The sequence below is a fragment of the Cervus elaphus genome, chromosome 30 (assembly GCF_910594005.1).
Source record: "Cervus elaphus chromosome 30, mCerEla1.1, whole genome shotgun sequence".
Taxonomy (NCBI): Eukaryota; Metazoa; Chordata; class Mammalia; order Artiodactyla; family Cervidae; genus Cervus; species Cervus elaphus.
Window position 1 is genome coordinate 33,855,475 of NC_057844.1, and position 24,986 is coordinate 33,880,460.

Genomic DNA, 24,986 nt, shown 5'->3' on the forward strand with positions numbered 1-24,986 from the left:
TCAACCTCTGAGCCACCAGGGAAGCCCAAGCAAACCAAACATGGACTTATTTTTCATGCCACTACTTGGTACAGGAGGATTTAAAAGAAAACATCAGTTTCAACTTCCTTAGAGAGTCTAAAGAGATTGTTATAGTCATAGTTGAAAAGCCTTAAGATGAACTACTTCTCATTAAAATTTGAATTTTTTCACAGTTTAGATGTAGCTTAAGTTTACGATGTGTTAGAATTTTATTTCTGAACGATCACTTTATAGGCTGGATGAACTGAACACCCACACCCACTAAGAGCGCTTACTGTAGTTTAAAGCAGAATGTGACCATTTTAAAGGGCTAGAGACCTAGTATTTACTTTTTAGAAATTAATATTCATGAGTTCAATTGATTTGTTGCCTGCTCCATCAGGAGCACAGTTTCCAACCGTAGTAACGGTTCCCAGAGAAAAACCGACGGCTTTTCTGAAGACTTGTTTGGGGACACTGTCTCCTAAAACATCTGTAGCTAAAAGCAGAGACAGCACAGGTCTGTGTCAAGCTTGACTGAGTTAATCCTTAAAGTTCTTACATTTTGGGGTGAAGTTTTGCAGATTTTGAGAGCATTCAAGTTCCTTTTTTCTTGATCATGTTTAATATTCAGGTGGTTGTTCCATCAACAAATAATATTTGCAAGGTACTCTTGACTACAATCTTGATTTTGCTGATGCTACATTACATCCACCTTATCCCACACCTCATTCCTACAGTGCACAGTTTGTCCTCCCAGAGACAAACTGACAGCAAGTGACTATTACAGCGTCATTACTGTGATCACATGTCATTTTACTGCTGCTACTGAAAGGGCAAAGTAAGAAATTAATTTTGATGCCAACATCTGAGATTTCTATTGGGCTAGACAGAAACAGAAAAACCCAAACGAACTAGCTGGCCAACCCAATAAAAAGTCAAAGATGTGATCTTACTCACATGCTGATGCATTTCATATTCTCATTCTCTCCTTCTTCCTCTCCCCCTGCCCCCACCTCCCACCTCTTTCTTTGTGAACCCATGAGCTTTAGCCCACCAGGTTCCTCTGTCCATGGGATTCTCCAGGCAAAAATACTAGAGTGGGTTGCCATTCCCTTCTCCAGGGGATCTTCTCGATCCAGGGATCAAACCCGGTCTCCTGCATTGCAGGTAGGTTCTTACTGACTAAGCCACCAGATAAGCCACCTAGAAAGGAAGACAAAGCTATAATTCAAACCACTCAGACTAATGATGGATAGTATTCACTCTTCATTCTTTGAAATCACACTACAGGATGAATCCCCTTAAAATCAGACTATGAGCAGTGAACATGGAATATACAATGAATACTCCAGGAAGCAATACATGTCTTTACATGCCATTCTAAAGAGAGGTCGTTACTTACTTGGTGTGGACACTTGGGGAACCTCAATCTTGACTCTGTTTGTAAAAACAGAGCATGCTAGGTCAGATCAACCTCAATCTATAAAGGTTATAATAATGGATGTCACCAAGCTCCAGAGGAATAAAACTTCATTTTTCTTTGCCAATGGGAGTAAGTAGAGGCTGGAGGAAACCAATCCCCAGGACCCCCTTTTTCAGTACTTTGGAAATCAGCCAAACAATTTTAGACACTAAATATACTCCCATGACTCAGCACTTTTACGTAAAATTGGTCACCTAGGCATGAAAGCTTCAAACTGCCGGTAGTAAATAAACCGTGAGACTCTGAGAGCATCTTCCAGAGTCCCCTCCCTGCGGAAGTGACAACTTGCAGGGTGAGCAGGGCACCCCCATTCGCCTGAGAAGAGAGCTTCCCCCTTGAGCTGGGGACTCAAGAAGGTCCTGCATCACAAAGACACAGATGTCCACACCTCCTCTGAATCTCTAAATCAAAGATGCTCCCACAGAACTGCCCCTCGCAGCCCAGGATCCCACCGTCCATCTACCTCCCACCCACCCTCCCCCATGAGTTACCCCTGTGCTGTGACCTTGACGACAGCCTGCAGAAGCCCACCAGGTCAAAGAGAGTGCGAGGTGAAGGACAGGCACCTTAGGGCAAAAACCAGGTGAGCTGTGAATGCACAAAACCGGAAGAAGTAGACGGATAGTACCCAAGTTGACGGTAGCAGCAGTTTTTAAGTGCGCTTTAAAAACACTGTCATCCACGTGCACCCCAATGTTCATCGCAGCACTGTTTATAATAGCCAGGACATGGAAGCAACCTAGATGCCCATCAGCAGATGAATGGATAAGGAAGCTGTGGTACATATACACCATGGAATTTTACTCAGCCGTCAAAAAGAATTCATTTGAACCAGTCCTAATGAGATGGATGAAACTGGAGCCCCTTATACAGAGTGAAGTAAGCCAGAAAGATAAAGAACATTACAGCATACTAACACATATATATGGAATTTAGAAAGATGGTAACGATAACCCTATATGCAAAACAGAAAAAGAGACACAGAAATACAGAACAGACTTTTGAACTCTGTGGGAGAAGGTGAGGGTGGGATGTTTCAAAAGAACAGCATGTATACTATCTATGGTGAAACAGATCACCAGCCCAGGTGGGATGCATGAGACAAGTGCTCGGGCCTGGTACACTGGGAAGACCCAGAGGAATCGGGTGGAGAGGGAGATGGGAGGGGGGATCGGGATGGGGAATGCGTGTAACTCTATGGCTGATTCATATCAATGTATGACAAAACCCACTGAAATGTTGTGAAGTAATTAGCCTCCAACGAATAAAAAAATAAAAAATAAAAAAAAAACAGTAAAAAAAAAAAAAATAAAAATAAAAACACTGTCATCATGTTCCCTGGGCCACTATAAGCTAATCCATCCTCAGGTGAGACTGTATAATGCCCAAGACAGATACAGCCTTGCTCTCTTCAGCTTGTGAATGAAGTACGACCCACCAGGTTACTCTTCTCCCACATGAGCAGCAAGCTTTTTCTTCAAAAGTCAATGTCATCATCCTCACCCAGCACGGGACAAAATGATGTTGCATAAAGAGTAAGTTTAGATGATCTCAAAAACATAAGCCTCTTCCTCACATCAACTCAGGACCAAAAATATAAATGTATCCTGGAATGGACCTAAGTACACTAAGTTTACTTAGAATTATCTCCAGCAGGTAGAATTATCTCTGGTCTTTAAAAATACTCTAAATCTCCCCTGAAGGGAATGGCTACTCACTCCAGTATTCTTGGAGCTTCCCTGGTGGCTCAGATAATAAAGAATCTGCCTGCAATGCAGGAGACCGGGGTTTGATCCCTGGGTCAGGAAGATCTCCTGGAGGAGGAAATAGCAGCCCACTCCAGTATTCTTGCCTGGAGAATCCCATGGACAGAGGAGTCACAGGGTCACAAAGTGTCTGACACGACTGAGTGACGAACACTTTCACTTTCAGAACTATCTTCGGTCTTTAAAAATATTCTCAGTCTATTTAATACACTGCCTGATGAGGCAGCTACCAGTCACATGTGGTAAGTTACACACAAATTCAGGAGAATAAAAAGTTGAGCTCCTTGGGCACACTGGCCTAGGGCATGAAGAGCACGAACGAACATTCCTGCAGGAGGGGACGCTGCTGCTTTAAGTTCTGAAGACCCGTTATTCCCCCTGCAAAGATCACATGTGTTTTTCTCTTACTGAACAATTACTTGGGGAAAGTTACTCACTTGCTGGGTCAGAAACTGAAAAGGAAATTGCTCTTAGCTCCCGTGGTCTCTGAAAACCCACCATCAACAATTCAAGATGCTGTGATTAAGCTCCGATGAGAGAGGCCCTTCACCGTGAAGCCTGCGGTCTCCAGCACAGCCTAAGTCTCATACCCAGACTTAATCCCCAGGAAACACTCCCAAGTCATTCCCAAGAGCAGTAACCACTTGTGCAAGTTAAAATGAAGGAGGAGAAAGAGAACTCGAACAACTTCTCAATAAATGATGCACTGGCCTTTGGTGTGTCTGGAGGATTCATAAACACCCTGTTCGCCAGCCAATCAGCAAGCTGGAGCACTCAGTCATCACTCCGTTTATCCGATTACCACCAAAATGCACGGCTAAGCGGCGGATTTTACGTGTATCAACATAAAGGCTGCCTCCAGATTTTCTGCAGAGTCTTTCCCTCTAGGAAATACCTGGAAGAGCTTTCTGTTCATCAGAGGACACGAGCACTGCTGGCTGAGTGAGCAAGGCAAAGCTCCAGCACTTAAAATTGTTTGCCTGGAGCTAAGCTTCATCCATGAAGGATGAAGGAGGAACACGCCTGTGTGTAAAATGAGGATTACGGCTGGGACACACTGGCCAGGAAACTGACGCTGGAACGTCAGTGTGACACCAAATAAATGTCGTCAGATAAAGAGGGAAAGGGCAGAGAGTCCTCTGATTGGCCATCTCTACGGAGACCTGCCACTTCTTTTGGACACACGACAGTAACTAGACCTGGCCTGTGGGGCTCACACGGTGGGTTTGAGTTATAAATTGTCCTATGAACACATTATTTCCCACTAATTGTGAGCGAAACTGGAAATGTTTCAAGGCCACAAAATTAAAGCTCTGAACCTCCTAGCTTCAGCTTTATGTGACCATATGGTCTCCATTCACTTAGAAATAAAACCCTGGAAGGCAAGCACTGAAACAACCTACGCCTGGTTTTCCCTCCCAGTTCCCTTCTCAAGGAAGGGGGAAACAGTGTCTTTAATAGCGTGAGGGTGGTGCAGGTCTATGACAGAATAATAAGAATCGCTTTCTTTGAAAGAAATTGCCAACACAAAGCTTTCAGTTCCATAAATACATCACCCTTTCTAAAGTCCGTGATTTTGTCATAAAATTAAACTGTGGCTGCCACATGAACTGCAATATTATATTCTCCCTTCCCTGCATATCTTAAGTTCTCTCTCAAATATCAAAACAATAAAATTATTACTAAAAACGCTGTGATAGAAAGAAGAACTTCCTCCTACACTTTAAACATTTAACAGCATCAGACAGTGTGGCACGGTCTGTAACCAACCGCCACTAAGCCTGGCTGGACCTTCCTGGGCACCGTCCCTCTGGTTGATTGCAATACCCAGGTAGTCGGCCTCTCGGGGTCCTTATCATCTTTCCTGTTTACCAACTTTTATCTCTTTCAGTTTTTTCTTTCCTTAATGCCCAATACACACATGTGTGAGAGGGAGACAGAGCTGCCGGGAGAGTTAAATAACAGGAACTGAGTTATATACCAATGTGCACTTTTCGGTTCATAAGTCATTTAATTTCTAGATACTCAGAGATCAATCGAAAAATCAAAGCAAAAGTCAAACAATTCAAGAAACCTCAGCTTTTCCAGACCTGCGAAGGAATCAAATCTCCCCTCTGAGGAAGGAGCCCACACCTCACACACAAGTGCCAGGCAGCAAAGCTGTAAGGAAACACCTATCACCTGGCATCTCCAAGACCGTCTTCCCTACTGCTCGAACTCACGGATGGTGGATCCCACAAGAAAGCATAATTCAGGCATCTCTGAATTGCTGAGGTCTGTGCAGTTTTAAAGACCTGAGGGCTCGTTTAGCAGCCGGAGTTCAATCACTGTAGCAGCACAGGTAATTTTGGCCAATCATTTCACACCATGCAGGGAACTTTGGGCGTGAAGAGCCAAGTCTTTTAAGTCCTATTCACATGACTGCGATTCAACACCCTTTTCATTAAATGATGTCTTCAAGGACTGCATTTGAGGGACTGATAAAGAAGGAGTTTCTCTCAAAGGGAACTCTACTACACAGTCAATGGGAATGTAAATTGGTGCAGTCACTATGGAAAACACTATGGAAGATCCTCAAAAAACTAAAAATAGAGCTCCCGTATGATCCCGCAATCCCACTCTTGGGTGTGCTGCTGCTGCTGCTAAGTCACTTCAGTCGTGTCCGACTCTGTATGACCCCATAGACGGCAGCCCACCAGGCTCCCCCGTCCCTGGGATTTTCCAGGCAAGAACACTGGAGTGGGTTGCCATTTCCTTCTCCAATGCATGCAAGTGAAAAGTGAAAGCAAAGTCGCTCAGTCGTATCCAACTGTTTGCGACCCCATGGACTGTAGCCTATCAGGCTCCTCTGTCCATGGGATTTTCCAGGCAAGAGTACTGGAGTGAGTTGCCATTTCCTTCTCCACCTGGGCATACACCCAGACAAAATTAAAATTCAAAAAGATACATGCATCCCTAAGTTTACAGCAGCACTACTGACAACAGCCAAGACATGGAAACAAGCTAAACATCCACTGACAGATGCAAGGATAAAGAAGATGTGCTACAGATGTATAATGGAATATTACTCAGCCATAAAAAGATGAAACAATGCCATCTGCAGCAACATGGACGGACCTAGAGATTATCACACAAAGTGAGCTCAGAAAGACGAAGAAAAATACCATATGAAATTACATATAAGCAAAATCTAAAATATGACACAAATAAACTTATCTACAAAACGGAAATAGATTCACAGACATAGAGAACAGACTTATGCTTGCCAAGGGAGGGAAGAGAGGTGGGGGAGGGATGGGTTGGGAGTTTGGGAATAGCAGATGCAAACTATTATATACAGGCTAGATAAACAAGGCCCTACTGTACAGGACAGGGAACTATATTCAATGTCTTGTGATAAACCATGGTGGTAAAGAATATGAAAAAGAGTGTGTGTGTATATATATGTATATACATGTGTATGTGTAACTGAATCACTTTGATTTACAGCAGAAACTAACACAATGTCGTAAATCAAGTATATTATTCAAAAAATAATTTTAAAAAAAGGAAACAAACAGAACAAGGTTTTGTCTTCTTAAAGAACACTTTGTCTCTTGATGACTGGACCCCAGTTGAACTCATGTTCAAGTTTAATTTGGGGGCTGAGAAGATGCATATTACAATATATTCTTTAAACTTCAATGGCTCATAATTTATAGCAAAGACATTTAATTGAGAATATCTCTAACAGATTTACACACAAATGTTTAAATGAGAAAATCCTGGCAAATCCATTTTTCTCTTACATGATGACTTAGGTCTGTAATGACCCTATAGGAACTCCTATAAACATTTGTTTCAGATTATTTCACCCTTTCCCAAAGTATGGGAGAGGGGAGAAGGGTAGGAAGGGGAGGCAGGACAAGATTCATTGCTTTTCTAGGTTTCAAAATATAATAATGTTATACCTCAACATTACCACTTTTTAAAAAGCTTTCACTGAAGTATAGTTGATTTACAAAGGTGTGCTCCTTTCGGCTGGACAGCAAAGGGATTCCGTTATACATACATATGCATTTTTTTCATGCTCTTTTCCATTGTGGTTTATCACAGGATATTGAATATAGTTCCTGTGCTCTACAGTAGGACCTTGCTGTTTATCCATCTTATATGTAACAGCTTGTGTCTGCTAACCCCAAACTCCCAATCCTTCCCTCCCCTACCTCCCCTTCTCCTTGGCAACCACGAGTCTGTTCTCTAAGGTCCATGATTCTGTTTGTTTCACGGAGAGGTTCACTTGTGTCATGTTTCAGATTCCACATACAAGGATATCATGTGGGATTTGTCTTTCTCTTTCATCAGTACCCCCACTGCTTTGTGACACCCTCTCTCCTGGCTTCTGCTCACCATTACCCCTCACAAGACTGCTTACGTCACTGGTTCTTTCCGTTTCTTTTCTCTCCATTAGGCACTAAACAGGCCAGCTGCCCAAAATCTGCTTAGCTCCACTTACACATCTCACACTTGCCACATAAATTCCTCGAACATCTTTATTTATAAAAATAACACAGGGTCAAGGTGTAATTGAATCATGTCCACAGGACAAAATTCAAAGCCCACTGTGGATTTTAAAGACAAACTTTGGGGTAAATTTGCTCTAGATTCAGTACAAACTTGTTCTCTACGATTTCTAATTTTGACAACCAATACTTCAAAAGAAACAGATTTTCAAATACTTCGAGGGGAGCCCATTGTTATATAAGCAATTGCACCTGCCACCCACCCCCAAATTTCCTCACATATATCAGGACTGCGTTTGATAAATATCAACAGTAGCTGGAATGATTAAAAAAATGGACTTTGGGGTCTGACCAAAAAATCTATGAAGATCTCTGTCCATAATGATTCTCGTTAGGAAGAACATAGATTACACAGTAAGCTTTTTTGTGTTTTTTTTTCTCTAGAATTCAATCTTTTATTTGAATAAGTATTTTACATCATTTATTCATTGCCATTATGTAGATTTTGATACAAATTCAGAATTAGAAATGACCTAATGGAGTTCCTATAGAAAGGACGAACAGAAAATGTACTTTGTCCCATGAACTAAATTTATGGTAAGTATTTTCCACATGAATGCAATTTAAAACAAAATGTATGAGCTTACTTAAAGAAAGAATTCCTCTTTTATTGTCTCAAAACTTTGAAACAAAAATAAAACTCCATGTTTCAGTATGTCTCATAATACAGAAATAAGACTGAATGACGGTGAATTTAACTGTATGTGAATTAGATTTTGGTAAAAAAATGAAAGTGCATTAAATAAAACCTAAGACAATTGTACTTACGAGAAAGGAACTGATCTCTCTGTTCTGCAAAATCCCTCAAGAATTTCCAAGATTGACATTTATAAGCATTATCAGCCCAAGATAATACTTTAGGAGTTAAACATACTAATTTTAAAAATCCAAGACAATGGCAAGTAAGCACCAAGTAGCAAAACAGGTTGTGGAAAATAAAAAAAGTGAAGTAAACCTATTTAGTCTAGTTCTAATTGAGTCTAATGGTTAATTTGTCTTCCAATGTCTCCACCAACACTCAGCCCAGGGACTAAGAAATCTGATATTTGACACGTAAGTAGGTTTTATACTTACTAATGCACAAAACAAATTATATTGAGAGCATCTCTCCTGATTATTAAGTAAATATTTCTTGATGCATCTCAAGGTACCTTCTTGTGAACTGGAGAAGAGAGCAGACATAACAGTAAGTAGGATAAGATGCCTTCCCTGGGGATGCGGAGCCTAGAGTGGAGGACGCTGGGACCAGTCCCACTAACATAGCAAGAGGAGCAATAAAACACAGGCCAGACAGCAACACTGATAATCCTTCCACAGGGCCACGGCTCAACCCTCACTGTAACGCCCTCAAACCAGCTCCCCATCACAATGATCATACATTCCTTGAGGATTCTTTCATTTATTTAGGTCTCTTTTCCCCCTATAGTTTCATACAATTTTACTGAAATAAAATTAAAATGTCATCATTGGAGCCAAGACATGGAAGCAACATACATGTTCATTGACAGATGAACGGATAACAAAGATGTGGTGCATATATACATGAAATATAACTCAGTCATTAAAAAGAATGAAATGATGCCATTTGGACGGATGCACCTAGAGAGTATCATATGAAGGGAAATCAGAGAAAGACAAATACCATATGATATCACTTATATGTGTGATCTAAAATATGACACAAATGAACTCATATGACCAAACAGAACCAGACTCACAGACATAGAAAACAAACTTAAGGTTACCAAATGGGAAAGGCAGGAGAGGGATAGATTAGGAGGTTGGTATTAACAGATACAAGCTACTATATATAAACAAGATAAATGACAAAGTCCTACTATGTAGCACAAGGACCTATATTCAATATCTCATAATAAACTATAATGGAAAAGAATATAAAAAGGAATATATATATATAACTGATTGCTTTGATGCACAGCAAAAACTAACATAGCTTTGTGAATTAACTATACTTCAATAAAAAGTAATGTCATCATTGGTTTACTGATTTCCAACTTTCCCCCTTGATGACAGGTACCAAGCGATAGCATTCACAGTGTCTACTTGGAACATTTGGTTCCATTATTCTATTTAAAAGGGAGGAAAAAGCTGTTTAGTCTTAAGATTTCTATCAACCATAAAGCAATTTCTGCTTGAAAACTATTTCCAAACAACATGAGGGTTTCCAACTAATATCTATTTCCCACTCTTCAACTTGTAGGCTATCATCATGTGATATTTCAAATTGATACTATATCCCCAGGTACTACTGAATACATTCAGTATTAATCTAGGCTTTATCACTCATTTTACACTTTCTTTGCTTTTTAGTCTGTTGTGCAACTTAGGTCTTCCACCCAAGGCCATTTTCTTTCTGTACAAAATACAAACTTCAACTTCTCAGCCCTAGTTCTGTGAGTACTCTGCACCAGACAGGTGAGAAGAACCCAGTGTCAAGCCCACAGGAAGCCAGGTTCGCCCCGGCTCACTCAGATTCCTAGGCTATGGCCACGAAGGCCTTCAGGACAAGGCTTCTGTTCTTCCTTCAGTTTTATCTGAGAATTCCTCACCTGTCTTCTCTTCAACACGTATAAAAATATTAATTCAACAGCCTTACTTATTTTCAGCAGGAGAGCTGGTTAAGCTTAGACCTATCACAACTAGAAACAAGAAATAGCTTCAGTTCTAAAGTTCAAAACGGAATCACCTTCCCCACTGCCACCCAAATATCCATCCAAGTTCATACCATCTTTCAGCTCCTACACATTTTCTACAGGACAGGCAACAAGCCCTAGATTCTCAACCTGCTTTTGTGAATATGGCATACTTACATGCTGGCCACTTGCACGTAATTTCCAGACCAGTAATCAATTTCTGTATTGTTTAAATTCATAATATAAAACATAGGAACACATAAATTAACTAATATAAATAATGTGTCATGAGGCAGAGGGGTTCAGTAGGCTACATGGATAGAAACGGTTGAATTTTAAACACAAACATGCATCACACCACCAAGTGCTCTTTTGCAAAACAGTTAGAAATCCACTCCTTTCTTTATCCATCATGTATATTTTAAGTCTAGATAATAAGGTTGATGAGGGGAAGGTCACAGAAGCTAAGAGTGAAGGAAGAGGGGTGTTTCTTAAAATCTTCTCACCAGATCACACTCACTTTTTTAAATTCTAAAGTAATGAAGAAAAACCATGGGAAAATACAAGTAATTCAGTAAATCGCATGATTCTAACAAAAATAAATTCAAGAAATCCATACAGAAAACCACAATAAACAATAAAGTTGAAAAAAAAAAAACAACAACAAAGTTGAGGTAACACCAACAAAGAATCAGGTTGGTAAGCAAATATCTTGTCCTTGTCTCGGCATCCAACTTAGGAGTTTTTGTCAGATGAACCAATTTTCAGTTCTATTTGGCCAAACCCTTAAAATAAACACCCACTTTCAAAACTAGTCTGTAAATTCTCAATGGAAAGAACTGAAATATTGAAAAGTGCTTATAATTCAGATTCAACGGAACATAAAATCCCAGAATTTAAATAAAGATATCAAGGGAATTTCCTGGTGGTCCAGTGGTTAGGACCTGGTGCTTTCACTGTGAGGCCCAGGTTCAATCCCTGGTCAGGGAATTAAGATCCCACAAGCCACAAGGTGCAGTCAAAAAAATAATAATATATAAAGACAATCAACTTCTAAAACTAAAACCTAATATCTAAATACTGCAAATGCCACATAAATAACAAGGAAAAGACCTTTAAATTAATCTATTAGACAATGATAAAGAAATTGTACATGGTCATGGAATAATAACTCTCTGTACAATTATAGTCAAAAAATTAACTTCAAAATTAATTGAAACTGGTGTTACATTCCACTTGGCATTATAGCTTTTGCTATTTCCATACAAATGCAGCAAGATTTTCAGTCCTACATGAATCTCCTTGTGGAGACTCATCAGTTGAGCCTTGTCTACTACTAAGACTATAATTAAACTGTACAGTAAGCTATTTATACGTCTGAAATAATTTCCTTTTCAAGATACAGCAGGCTTCAGCTTTATTCTGCAAAATCATTGTCAATGACATATTTAATCTCGAGGTTACTGCTTAAATTACATGTGCACCGCCCTCTAAGCCTAGATCCTGGCTGGAGGCTGGCAGCAGCTGCCACACGTGTCAAAGGGTTACTATGATTACCTTCAATAGGAGCCATATGTGCTTGGTTGGCCACAGCAATTTGTCCCCTACAACCTAATTCAATCTATTAGATTTGCTAATTTTTTTTTTTTTTGAAGGAACAAAGAGTGATTCCTAGGATTCATGATTCAGGAACAGAAAATAAATGTTCTAGAGGTGGGGGCAGCCTAGAAGTTCTTTCTGGATCCCCAACAGGTAACTTCAGGGACTCGAAGAATCTGATGAGATAAGCTATACCAAATACTGCTCTTAAAATTTCGGTTTCATTAAGTGGTCACTGAAGAATGGCAACAAAGAAGGATTCGTCTTCATTTATCTGGGGGAAAAGAACTGCTTTAGAAACCATTTACCCACAAAGAAAAAAAAAAAAAAGACCACCAAAAAGGTACGGAGAGCATGTGGTGTCCACAATCCTTAAGAAGAAAATGACGTTCCACACACTGACAACATAATTCATCACATAGGCCCCAGAAGTTCTTGTGAGAAATCAGAGTGGAGGAGCACGCTGAAAACTTTCCCCAAGCAGTCAGGAAGCAGTACGAAAAAGACCCACTAAGAGGTGACTGTCAGCCTTCGGCAAAGATAACGGGAAATGGACATCTTTTTGTGCCTATTGTATTATGGATGGAGCATCCACGGAAATGGGGTTTGGAGTCATGGAAACCTGTACACACGCCTGGAGGAGGAGTGTGTGGTGGAACCACCCCAGAGAGAGAGAAGCATCACCTGGGGACACAGTGAGTGTGCACATTGAGGAGCTGGACTTGTTTCTCGGTGCAGGGGGCACAGAGATCACATGCGTGCAACGTTCTCAGCAGCACTCACAACCACACAAAAATGGAAACTCAATCCGACACGTCTACCACCAAGTTTTCAATGCTGTTCGGCAATGAGCTAGAACTAGACTGATCAGCACGAGTCAGTGTCAAAAACACAGGTGAAAAAAGCAAACTGCACAGAGATACATAAAATACGATCTCAAAATTGAAGCTTCAACACCAGGTTTGACATAGCTTATAGATACACGCGTGGATGGCAAAGGAACCCAAAGGTTTTAGACCATGGATAAAGGAGAACTAATGAAGCTTCAATCATCTGTAATGTTCTGTTTCTTTAAAAAGTTATCTAGCAACCCAGGACATCTAGGCAATAACAGGACATTTAGCAATAAAAGGGACTCCTGGCGGGAACATGCTATCTCTCTACTTTAGAGAAAATGAGTCCATCATTGACTGTGAATAATACAGTTATTTGACATAGGATTTCAGTAGATGCACCTTATCAAGTTAAGTGCACACCTACTCCAGGATTCAAAGTTTGTTGCTGTTGTTGGTTAAAGATAAATACTAAATTTTTTTCTACATCCAATTGGATGACTGTATTATTTTTATCTGTTAATGAGGTAAAGTATATTAACAGTAGATTTTTTCTCAAGAAAACACATGCTTACAGCCTTGGAATTAAACCTAACTGTATCATATGTCTGATTTCTTTTATATTATTGGATTTGGTTTGTTGATCTTTTATCAAAGAATGTTACCTCTCCGTTCACAGTTGAGACTGATCTGCAATTTTTCTTTACCATTCTGCCCCTATTGCTTTTGATCCAAACGTTACTTCAAACATCAACCTACACTGAAAAGTATTGACTTTTTTTGGTATTTTTTGGGAAGACTTTTTATAAAATTGGAACTGTTTGCTCTTTTAATTCTTGACAAAACTAGAGTATAATGTATTCTCTTTGGAGGAAAAATCAGAAGTCATGACACTATTCCTTTAACGGTTGTAGGGTTATTCAGGTTTCCTATTTCCTCGAGTCTGAAGTTTTATGTTTTTCCTAGGTAATTACCCATTTCATCTAAGCCTCAAATTTATTTACACAGAGTCATTCATATTATTCTAATCACTGCTGTCTCTACCTGGAGTTATTTCTCTTTTCTCATTCCTAACATTTTTTTTTTCCCTGACCAGCTTTGTGTGTGTTAATCTCATTAGTCTTTTTGAAGAATCCACTTTCAGTTTTGTTGATCTTATCTTGCTCTTTTGCTAACATCTTAAATTGTATGAATAGCTTACTAATTTTAAGTATTTCTTCTTTTATACGATAAGCAGTGATGGTACAAATTTCTCTCTCTGGGAAATTCAAATCCCACAGATTTTGATGCAAAGTATTTTTAAATCATTCTAAGTATTTTCTAATTTCCAATGTGATTTCCTCTCTGACTCTTGAATTATTTATGAGTGTAGTTTTTAAATTTCCAAGAGTACAGATTTTTATGAGTGTGAAAGTCCCTCAGTCGTGTCTGACTCTTTGCGACCCCATGGACTGTAGTCCATGGAATTCTCCAGGCCAGAATACTGGAGTGGGTAGCCTTTTCCTTCTCCAGAGGATCTTCTTAACCCAGGGACCAAACCCAGGTCTCCCACACTGCCAGTGGATTCTTTACCAGCTGAGCCACCAGGGAAGTTTTATAATAAACTTTTTTTAAATCACTGATTTGTTGGTGTGGGACCTTGGATTCACAGAACAAGCCAAATGATAACCAATTCTCTGAAATGTCATGAAGACTTTCTTTATGACTTGTACAGTCATTTTTGGAAAATACTTAATCATTATTGACCAGAGAGGTATTATGGCCACAAGTGTTAGTGTCTACAAAATCCCCTGGTCAATAAATGTGTTAAAGAACATGAGTACAAAGAGACAGATGTATGTATGCAAATGGGGCACGCTCACATCTATGTATGGGTGACCTGTGTGTGTACTATCTACAGCTGCTTTCTCATTAAAGGGGAAGAAAAGAGCAGCTGTGACCTAGAGCCTAAAATATTTACCATCTCATCCTTCGCCAAGACAGCTCATGAACCCCCCTAACTATTTGTACTTAGCATCTTACCTTACACTTCTCCTTTGTGGCAACTGTCACAAAAAAAAGCTTAATTAAGTCAATACTAAAGGGCTGTTTTCTCAGCTAAAATATAAACCTGAGCGTAGAGATTACACTGTCATTTATTGTTGTGTCTGCAATTCTAGCAATCTGCCTGGCCTACTAAGACACTCAAATATCTGTTGATTTCATATAAATTCTGAAGTTAAATATGTGTTTTTCTGTTTTCTTATCAGTATCAGTAACCTTTTATTTGCTTTTACTTTATCACATCTGTAAAGAGGAAATCTCTATATTTTTAAAATCAGCATTTCTAAACCTGTATTGCTATCACAGAGTTACTCATCAAAAAAGAAACTCAGTGGTTAAATAAGTTTGGTTAACAAAATATTCTGTATCACCCTCTGCCTGACTCACAGTGTGATAAGCATATTAAAAATCGCACAAGACTCATGGTAGGGACACGTACTTAATTATTTATAAATCTGGATCTCCCCCCTCCCCCAAATTAGCCAAAGATTCTACTTCTCTATTAGTGCTTCTTAACAGTTCAAAAAACATTGTTTTAGAAGATGCAGCAATAGCACACGATGGAACTAGAATGGGGTCAGTTTCCCTCTGATCACGGAGGGCAAAGGAGCAGACAGCCAACAGCTGAGGGTTGATGGACCATTTGTTCTGTTTTGCAATTACTTACATTTACCACTGACAATATGTAAATGACTGTTTTCCAATAAAACTTTATTTACAAAAACAGGTAGTCAAATCCCTATGTTGTGTAACAGGAACTAACAGTGCTATAGGTCAATTATATTTCAAAAGCAAACTCATAGAAAAAGATCAGATTTGTGGGTACCAGAAGTGGGGGGTCAGGGAGGGGGAAGTGTAGGAAGGTGGTCAGAAGCTACAAACTTCCAGTTGTAAAGTAAATAAGCACTAGGGTTGGAAGGTACAACATGATAAATATAATTTATTTATTGACTGCTGTAAGTTATATATGAAAGTTTGTTAAGAGTAAATCCTAAGAGTTCTCATCACAAGAAATATTTTTTCCACTTAATTTTGTATCTAGGAGATAACATTCACTCAGTGTATTATGGTCATCATTTCATAATGCAGGTAAGTCATTTTGCTGAACACCTTAAACGGATACAGGGTCGCGTCCGACTCTTTGCAACTCCATGGACTGTAGCCTGCCAGGCTCCTCTGTCCATGGAATTCTCTAGGCAAGAATGCTAGAGTCAGTAGCCATCCCCTTTCCTGGGGAATCTTCCCAACCTAGGGATTGAACTCAGGTCTCGTGCATTGCAGGCAGATTCTTTATTGTCTGAGCCGCCAGGGAAGCCCAGCATGTACAGTGCTGTATGTCAATTATGTCTCAATAAAACTGAGAGGAAAAAAAAAAGTGGTAAGCTTAGATTTGGACCAATGGCCAGAAATTGCTGACCCCTGCACAAATGGACTGAAAATGACCTACACTGTCTTCCAATACAGTAGCCACTAGCCACACATGTTCATTTAAATTACTTGAAATTGATAGTTCCTTAATCAAGCTGGTTACATTTCAAGTAATTAATAACCACTTATGGCAAGCGACTATCACCATGGACAGCAGAGAAAACCATTTTGACTTCTCATTAACCCCTTACAGAAAGTTTTCTCTTTTTTTTTAATATGTCGCTTTATTTTACACTGAAAATTTAAGTTCTGGGTAATAAGAGAAAAGAGTACCTCAATAAAATAATGTTCAGATCAAATGAATAAGTTCACATGAACTAAAACATCTTCCATGAGGTTTATGATTCTAATTTAAGTGGAAGAAGTAGATGATTACACCGGGAGAAGGAGACAGTGGTAACTTAAGAATTTACCCAATGAGAGCAGACAGCTCATCTCTAAGAAAGAAGACTCCTATTCCTACTTATACAGTAAGCTTGGGTTTTTATCTGCCCAGGGATTCTTTTTCTTCAACATGTTCTTGAGTCATGCATTTAAGACTGCCCTCATCTTGAAAGACGGAAAAGAAAATGCTCATCCAAACAGAAGAGTGATCAGTGACATCTCTTACCTCTCGTGGTTCACTCAGCACCACATCCCAGGGAGGAAAAGCAGAGACCATCCACATCAACTTATGAAGGCCTTCAGAGGTACAGACACCCCTGACTTCCGCCCCTGGAATCCTCAACGGGTACACCACATCCTGGCCCTGACAGGAGGATTCACATCCCCAGTTTGCAGGTCGCACATCTCCCCCCTTTACAAGTGTAACTAACCTTAACACCTGCTCGGAGTGCTGGCGTTTATATATAACACACTGACCATAAGCACTGCCATGGGTGCCTGCCAGGAACAAGCTCTTGTTAAGTGACCTACAAATGGAACCTCACTGTTGAGCTCCTGGTATCTTATCAAACTGCCAAGCAGACCACTGGTGACCCTCAAATCAGCTCCCAGCCAGGGTCTTACCAGTGGCTTTAGACTGTGAAAGGGCAAATAGGGGTCTCTTCCATTCTCCTTGAGCCTGTGTAACCAACTGTCATATACACAGAGACAACTCCTGACACTTGAAACTAGAAAGGAAATTCTGCAAGTCTCCATAGCAAGCAACACTTGAGCTGACCATCACTCCTCTATGGAGATCCTAACAGGAAGTCAAGCCACACTAAGACTCAGTCAGTTCAGTTCAGTTCAGTTGCTCAGTCGTGTCTGACTCTTTGCGACCCCGTGAATCGCAGCACGCCAGGCCTCCCTGTCCATCACAAACTCCCGGAGTTTACTCAAACTCATGCCCATCGAGTCGGTGATGCCATCCACCCATCTCATCCTCTGTCGTCCCCTTCTCCTTCTGCCCCCAATCCCTCGCAGCATCAGGGTCTTTTCCAATGAGTCAACTCTTCGCATGAGATGGCCAAAGTATCGGAGTTTCAGCTTCAGCATCAGTCCTTCCAATGAACACCCAGACTGATCTCCTTTAGGATGGACTGGGACTACTCCATTATAAATGTACAACTCTAGGTGAGTAAAACAAAGCATCATCATGGAGCTCACAAAGCAATGTCCTAAACTCACTATTTTGATGTTTAAAGATATGACTTTATGCCATCCATTCATAAACAAAAACAGAAAACACACCAAGTAGTTTCAGTTGCTTTTCAGTAAAATAAATAAACACTGCTTATCAGCCATACTAGATAAAATAAAGAAAAGGTTTAACACAATTATATCAAATATAAGTTTTGAAAAGCTACTTACGTCCAAAGAATCCTCCTTCAGTAGGATAAGGGCCATGTTCTGTGACACCAACCGGCAGGAATAACCTAGAGTGAAAAAAAGAACAAGATACGTGAATTAACCATCCCCGCCAGGAACGCACCATGTTCAGAGTGACCTGAATTCAGTCCCCCTCCTGCACCTGACTGACGACCATGTTAAGCCTATGGGCTCACCCAGAGGAACCGAGCAGAGCGTGCCCCGTGCTGCTCAAGAAGGTCTCCATAACTAATGACTGAAATAGCATAAACACTTATCAGTTTTCTGTGGATCTTCCCTTATCCCTGTTATCCTTGTAGAACAGTAGGAGGAGCTCTGGGTTCTCTAGAACAACAGCAAACACTTTTGGAGACAAATGGAACCCAAAAGTCCTCCTCAGTCACCATAAACGCGCCTACTGTGACATTAAGTCCCTCACCTGCTTGGGACTTCCCTGGTGGCTCAGACGGCAAAGAATCTACCTGCTAATGCAGGAGACCCGGGTTCGATCCCTGGGTCGGGAAGATCCCCTGGAGAAAGGGATGGAAACCCACTCCAGTATTTGTGCCTGGAGAATCCCATGGACAGAGGAGCCTGGCAGGTTACAGTCCATGGGGTCGCCAAGAGTTGGACACAACTGAGTGACTAACACTTTCACTTTTACTTCAATCCTCATGCAGGTTTCTAAGGAATCCTATGATACACAGAGTTACTTTTCCTGCAGAAGCTCAAAGCAATCCCATTTCAAAAATTAAACGAGCTTTAAAAAAGGTTTGGAATAAAGTATCTCAGTGCTAATTCTTAATAATTCCCATTGCATTTTAAACAACAGTACCTCTCCTCTGTAGGTTAATTTAAGCCAGGTACTCTCCCACTTTTCCTCCCAGAAGCTGAATATATTTCTATGAAGCTCTTTCCTACTCAGACTTTGAGAGCCTCTTCTGACTCCTGCCTTCAAATCCCCTGGCTCTGGGGAAGAGGAGGAGGTGGGCCTCAGTCAGTTCAGTTCAGTTCAGTCGCTCAGTTGTGTCCGACTCTTTGCGACCCCATGAATCGCAGCACGCCAGGATCCCTGTGTGTGCTGTCTATCACAAACTCCTGGAGTTTACTCAAACTCATGCCCATCGAGTCGGTGATACCATCCAGCCATCTCATCCTCTGTCGCCCCCTTCTCCTCCTGCCCCCAATCCCTCCCAGCATCAGGGTCTTTTCCAGTGAGTCAACTCTTCGTATGAGGTGGCCAAAGTACTGGAGTTTCAGCTTCAGCATCAGTCCTTCCAATGAACACCCAGGACTGATCTCCTTTAGGATGGACTGGTTGGATCTCCTTGCAGTCCAAGGGACTCTCAAGAGTCTTCTCCAACACCACAGTTCAAAAGCATCAATTTTTCGGTGCTCAGCTTTCTTCACAGTCCAACTCTCACATCCATACATGACCACTGGAAAAACCATAGCCTTGACCAGACGGACCTTTACTGGCAAAGTAATGTCTCTGCTTTTTAATATGCTATCTAGGTTGGTCATAACTTTCCTTCCAAGGAGTAAGCGTCTTTTAATTTCATGGCTGCAGTCACCATCTGCAGTGATTTTGGAGCCCAAAAAAATGAAGTCTGACACTGTTTCCACTGTCTCCCCATCTATTTCCCATCACGTGATGAGACCAGATGCCACGATCTTAGTTTTCTGAATGTTAAGCTTTAAGCCAACTTTTTCACTCTCCTCTTTCCCTTTCATCAAGAGGCTTAGTCAATCCCAAGTCCAAGGGTGTTTATAGGGGCCCTGGGCTTTCTTTCAAATCACCCTGCTCAAGAGAGCTGGCAACAACATGCATTCACCACCAACCCCTACTCAATTGATCTCATTGAGAAAAGGCAAGAAGAGAGTCCTCCCACCTAGAAAAGTGGCCCTTACAGCAATAATGGACCACTGACCACAGAAACAGGGAACAAGTTATCAGCATGAAGGACATCACCCTTCATGCAAGGATGCAGGTGACCATCACATGAAGGGCCTTAACCCATGCTGTTCCCTGAGCAACAGGGGCCAGGGCTGTCCTCCACAGAAGAGCCAAAGTAACCCTTCCCACAGATGCTGTATTTATTAGAAAGGACGTCAGGCATTTAACGGATGAACAAGTCACAGAGCTACTGTGCGTATGTGCTCAATTCTACCCGGCAGGCTCTCTTTTCATCCTCAGAAAGCACTACTAAAAAGCACAAAATAGAACTCAAGACAGACTAAAATTAAGATGAGAAAAACCTTGGTTTTTTTTGGGGGGGGGGGGGTGATAAATATTTATGTTTATTTTGGAATATATGAAGTATATTATTTTTTTTATTAGTTATTTTGGAATATATGAAGTATAATCTTCACGAATGATGGTCATTTGACAAGAATATTTAGCAGCCATCTCAGAACACAAATTTTCAAGCACGAAACTACGGCTTTTTATCCAGTGGTAATTTTTTTAAGAATACCATCAAGAATACCTAGTCCAGGCAGTTAATAACAATTATCTCAAGGGAATGAGACTATTTGGCTGGTTACAACCGCCACATATTATTAATGTTTTTAAAGTGAAAACAACTAAGTCAAAAATAACAGGACCACACAAGCAAACACCTGTTAAACCTCTAAGAGGGGGAGAGGGGCAAAAAAGGAGGAAACACAGCACCATTGCATAGAGCATTTCCAAACTTGTTCAAGTCTGTATTTTAACAATAGTGATGAGTAGAAATGAGTTTCCCAGGATGCCATTAAAAGTTCTACAGAGCAGGATAGAAATAATTGAACTTTCTTTCCCCCAAATTTTACAAATGTATTCTTCCTTCCTGTAAATTCTTAGGTGAAGTATAGAAGGGAGGTCAAGATTTTATTTTCATTGACAAACAGGGATATTGAAACTTTTATCATTTTTCTTCCCTTGCCCCCGAAACTCCCAGCAACTCCACACAACAGAGACTGCTACAAATTTAGTATAACTCATGTGAAAGGATTTGCTGGTAGTTTTTGATATGAACAACAGCTGCAGAAGCAAGCTGTAATCTTTAAGCCGTCGCCTGCCGCTTGATTTTACATTTTGCAATTTAAGTCAAATGCCACTTGACAACTGAAGCTGCATAAAGATATTATGGAAAAGCTCAAAGTATTTTTCTATCCGTTGCAGGGAGAGGGTAATAAATAAAACCACTGACAGGTTCATGAATTTAAATACACAGAACTCAAGGCTTCTGAGAAGAAACAGGTTTGTTTTTTTTTTAATTTGGAAAACGAAGCAAGATTTTGCCTAAAGAATTATCACACAGAACACTTGCTCTAGACAGACCATGGAAGTTTAACACAGTTAAATGTGACTTAGCTAATGTGGCAAATTAAATTATGTCAATCCAAGTTTGCTGTGCTTGAGTTCTAATGTTTTTGGATAAAATGAGATCAACTCTTGGAGAAGAGCCAGGTATGAAATGTCAATCTACTCTTGTAAATTGAGGTCTATTTCTTTAATCTCACAATCTAACAAGACGACCGTAAAATGACTGAGGAGGGGCCCTCTGGGATTTCACTCTTTACTAGGGCTGAAGTTAACAGTACACCACAAAAGTGTTGAGTCTTTCTGCTACCTGAGTAGAATCAAAGAAATCAAAATATTACAGCATCTATGGTACTTAGAGCAGGACCTGACTTTAATAAAACCATCATTCACACTAGAAAATATGACCAAACCAAACCTCTGGGAACTCACTATCAGTGTCTTTTTTTTGAGGTAAGCATATATTGTCAAAGATAGCTCAACCCAGATTTCTTCAGGGACACTTTTGGAAGGTTCGTGTTCATGCTAAGTCACTTCAGACATGTCCAACTCTTAGTGGCGCTATGGACTCTAGCCCACAGGCTCCTCTGTCCATGGGATTCTCCAGGCAAGAATACTGGAGTGGGTTGCCATTTCCTACTCCACAGGATCTTCTGGACCCAGGGATTGAACCCGTGTCTCTTACATCTCCTGCATTGGCAGGTGGGTTCTTCACCACTGCGCCACCTGGGAAGCCCTCTGGAAGGGTTAGGAATGACTGATTCTTACTAACCATAAACCTGGGATTCAACAAACTACCTGACAGAGGGATTCACCTTGGTCCAAATCCTCGACAAGTGTGCTGTTGGTTCTAAATGATATCAGGTAGAATCTGGTCACCCGATGTTCAAGTGTGAGCATGTGGAACATAGCTCCAGACGTCAAAAATGGACGATGACAGATGGAACTCAATCTCCTCCAGACTGGGTCAAGGCTCAAGAACCTTCCCCATCAGAAAGCCAGAATGTTGAAGGCTTGTCCACAGAACCACACCCAGGCACCCTTCTCGCCAGATCCTCAGATGCCTCTCAGAAAGGCTTCAACTGTACCTCACCACAAACCCTGCAAACCCTGCCATCGTTGACCTGTGCTATGCTCATTCTTTGTCTGAAACAAATTCTTGAAGTTCAAGTTTTAAACCCATCTCACCCACGGAGCCTCCCTTGGTCTTTCTTTTTTTTTTTAATTAATTAATTTTTTTATTGAATGATAATTGTTTACAGAATTTTGCTGTTTTCTGTCAAACCTCAACATGAATCAGCCATAGGTATACATATATCCCCTCCCTTTTGAAACTCCCTCCCCATTCCACCCCCTAGGTTGATACAGAGCCCCTGTTTGAGTTTCCTAAGCCATACAGCAAATTCCTGCTGGCTGTCTATTTTACATATGGTAATGTGAGTTTCCATGTTATTCTTTCCATACATCTCACCCTCTCCTCCCCTCTCCCCATGTCCATAAGTCAGTTCTCTATGCCTGTTTCTCCACTGTTGCCCTGTAAATAAATTCTTCAGAACCATTTTTCCTAGATGCCATATATAAAAAATATGGAATGCATCACGAATTTGCGTGTCATCATTGCACGGGGGCCATGCTAATCTTCTCTGTATTGTTCCAATTTTAGTGGATGTGCTGCTGAAGCGAGCACTCCCTTGGTCTTTCTGACGCACATTTTTCCTTCTGGGAAGTGACTATCACATGTCAAGTTCACACGCTCAGACTCTCAGGCTAGGTGTGGCCCAGGCCACAGATACCTGGTATCTCTGTGCCTCAGTTTCATCTTTAAAAGGGGATAATGTCGATCTCAAAGGGATGTAAGACTTACAGAGAGGACTTAGCTAGCATATGCCAACCACCATGCGCACATTCACTGAGTAACTACTATGAACGCCAGCCATGCTCAGCACCTACACTGCATGTACTTTCTCATCTATCTCATTTCTGAGTTGGTCTCATGATTCACTCAGGCCCCAAGTTGGGAATCTAAGCTCCCCAGTCTACAGGGGAGCATCTGGCAACTACGGAGCTGCAGGTCATCAAGAAACCACGCACCTGACTCTTCTGTGAGTGTCACTGGGGCCGGGGCCGTGCTCCCCCAGCACCGCCCGACAACCAGACTCATCCTCCTGCCAGTGGGCAAGTCCACGTTCATGGGTTTCAGAAATTAAACTTGCAAAAGACTACAGAAGTGGTTTCAAGGTATCAAATGACAACAAAATGTGTGTGTGGGGGGTGAGGGGGAGTCTGAATTCCAGCTCAGATGGTTCACAATGAAAGCTGCTCCCAGCATGATGACTTTAAAATGGAATATGCATTCGGAGTTTGTTCTCACTTATGCTGCCTCCATTAGAAGAAAATTATAGACTCTGAAAACCTCACATCTACTTTCTTACTACGTAATAGATGCTTCATCCAGCCATAATAGGAAATGACAACTAAATGATTCACAAAGGCTACAGCTGAAATTTCACTTTAGAATAGCTGATGCTAAATTTTTAGGCTAAACAAGAGAATTGCCAGTTCCCGGAAACACAGCTCACTAGTGTGTTTCAAGCACAGCACTGCAGAGTCCTGGCACTGTGCCAGTTCCAAAGGACCTCAAAGTCACACGCGGGATGACTGTGTCTACCTAATATTCATAAGCTCATACAAGACAAATATCCTGGAATTTAATTTGACTACATGTATTTATCTTCATACAAACTAAAAGGTATGCTTTAAATAAGTTTTCAAACATCTGATAGACAGATGGCTGGACAGGTGGTAGATAAATGACAAGAGATAGACAGAGCAAATACTAAAGACAGCCAATAGCACCAAACACCAAATGTCACCTCTAAAGGGAAACATTGCCAGTTAAAACCATAAGAGTTAACAGTCATAAGACATTCCAACTTTGGAGGCAGTGAAATATGAAAACAACATGTGTCTTAGAATGCATGAAATAAAGTACCTTCTCCAGGGTTTTCAAAGTCAAATTTTGGAGAAGCGTGCTCGTGAAAGCTGTGTGAATCTGTTTAAAATGCTTCCTGCACCAGGACTCATGGCCCCAAGACCCGGCACTAACTAGCTTGGTCATTAAGTAGCGTGAGACCTTGTAGACTCTGATGTCTCCCGCTTCCAGGGCTGTAAGACTGCTGATGTGTGAAGACCAAAGACATGGTAGAGAAAGGACCCCCAGCACAGCACTTGGCTCTCGGGACTCTTCTCCTTACTCCAGCTAGAAGGAGAACTGCCAGACCCTTGATCTGCTTCCCAAGTACCTTCTGGGTACCCTAACATACACATAGGATGCACTCAAATGTACAAAATATCCAGTCCATATTGTGGGAAACAGACGGATAACAGCTCATATCACAGAATGTTTGGGGAACATGGGACTAGAACAGAGGCTGACAATTGTCCTCTACCTAGAGCACGACCTCAGGCTGCTCAGAGCCGTTGCCTATGGTCTGATGCGGACAAGTCTAACATTAAG

At 41.0% G+C, this 24,986-nt stretch overlaps 1 protein-coding gene and 1 non-coding gene across 2 annotated transcripts in view; both read right to left on the bottom strand.

Moving 5' to 3' along the window:
• The window catches only part of LOC122686919 (phospholipid-transporting ATPase IB), a 442,214-nt gene that overhangs the window by 284,021 nt on the left and 133,207 nt on the right, over positions 1-24,986 (bottom strand). Inside the window, exon 24 of the mRNA XM_043892282.1 lies at positions 18,166-18,230. Coding sequence (XP_043748217.1) covers positions 18,166-18,230 — 65 coding nt within the window. The remainder of the gene's footprint in view (positions 1-18,165; positions 18,231-24,986) is intronic.
• LOC122687118 lies at positions 23,050-23,156 on the bottom strand. The gene has a single exon (XR_006339021.1). It is a non-coding gene; the product is annotated as a U6 spliceosomal RNA (small nuclear RNA).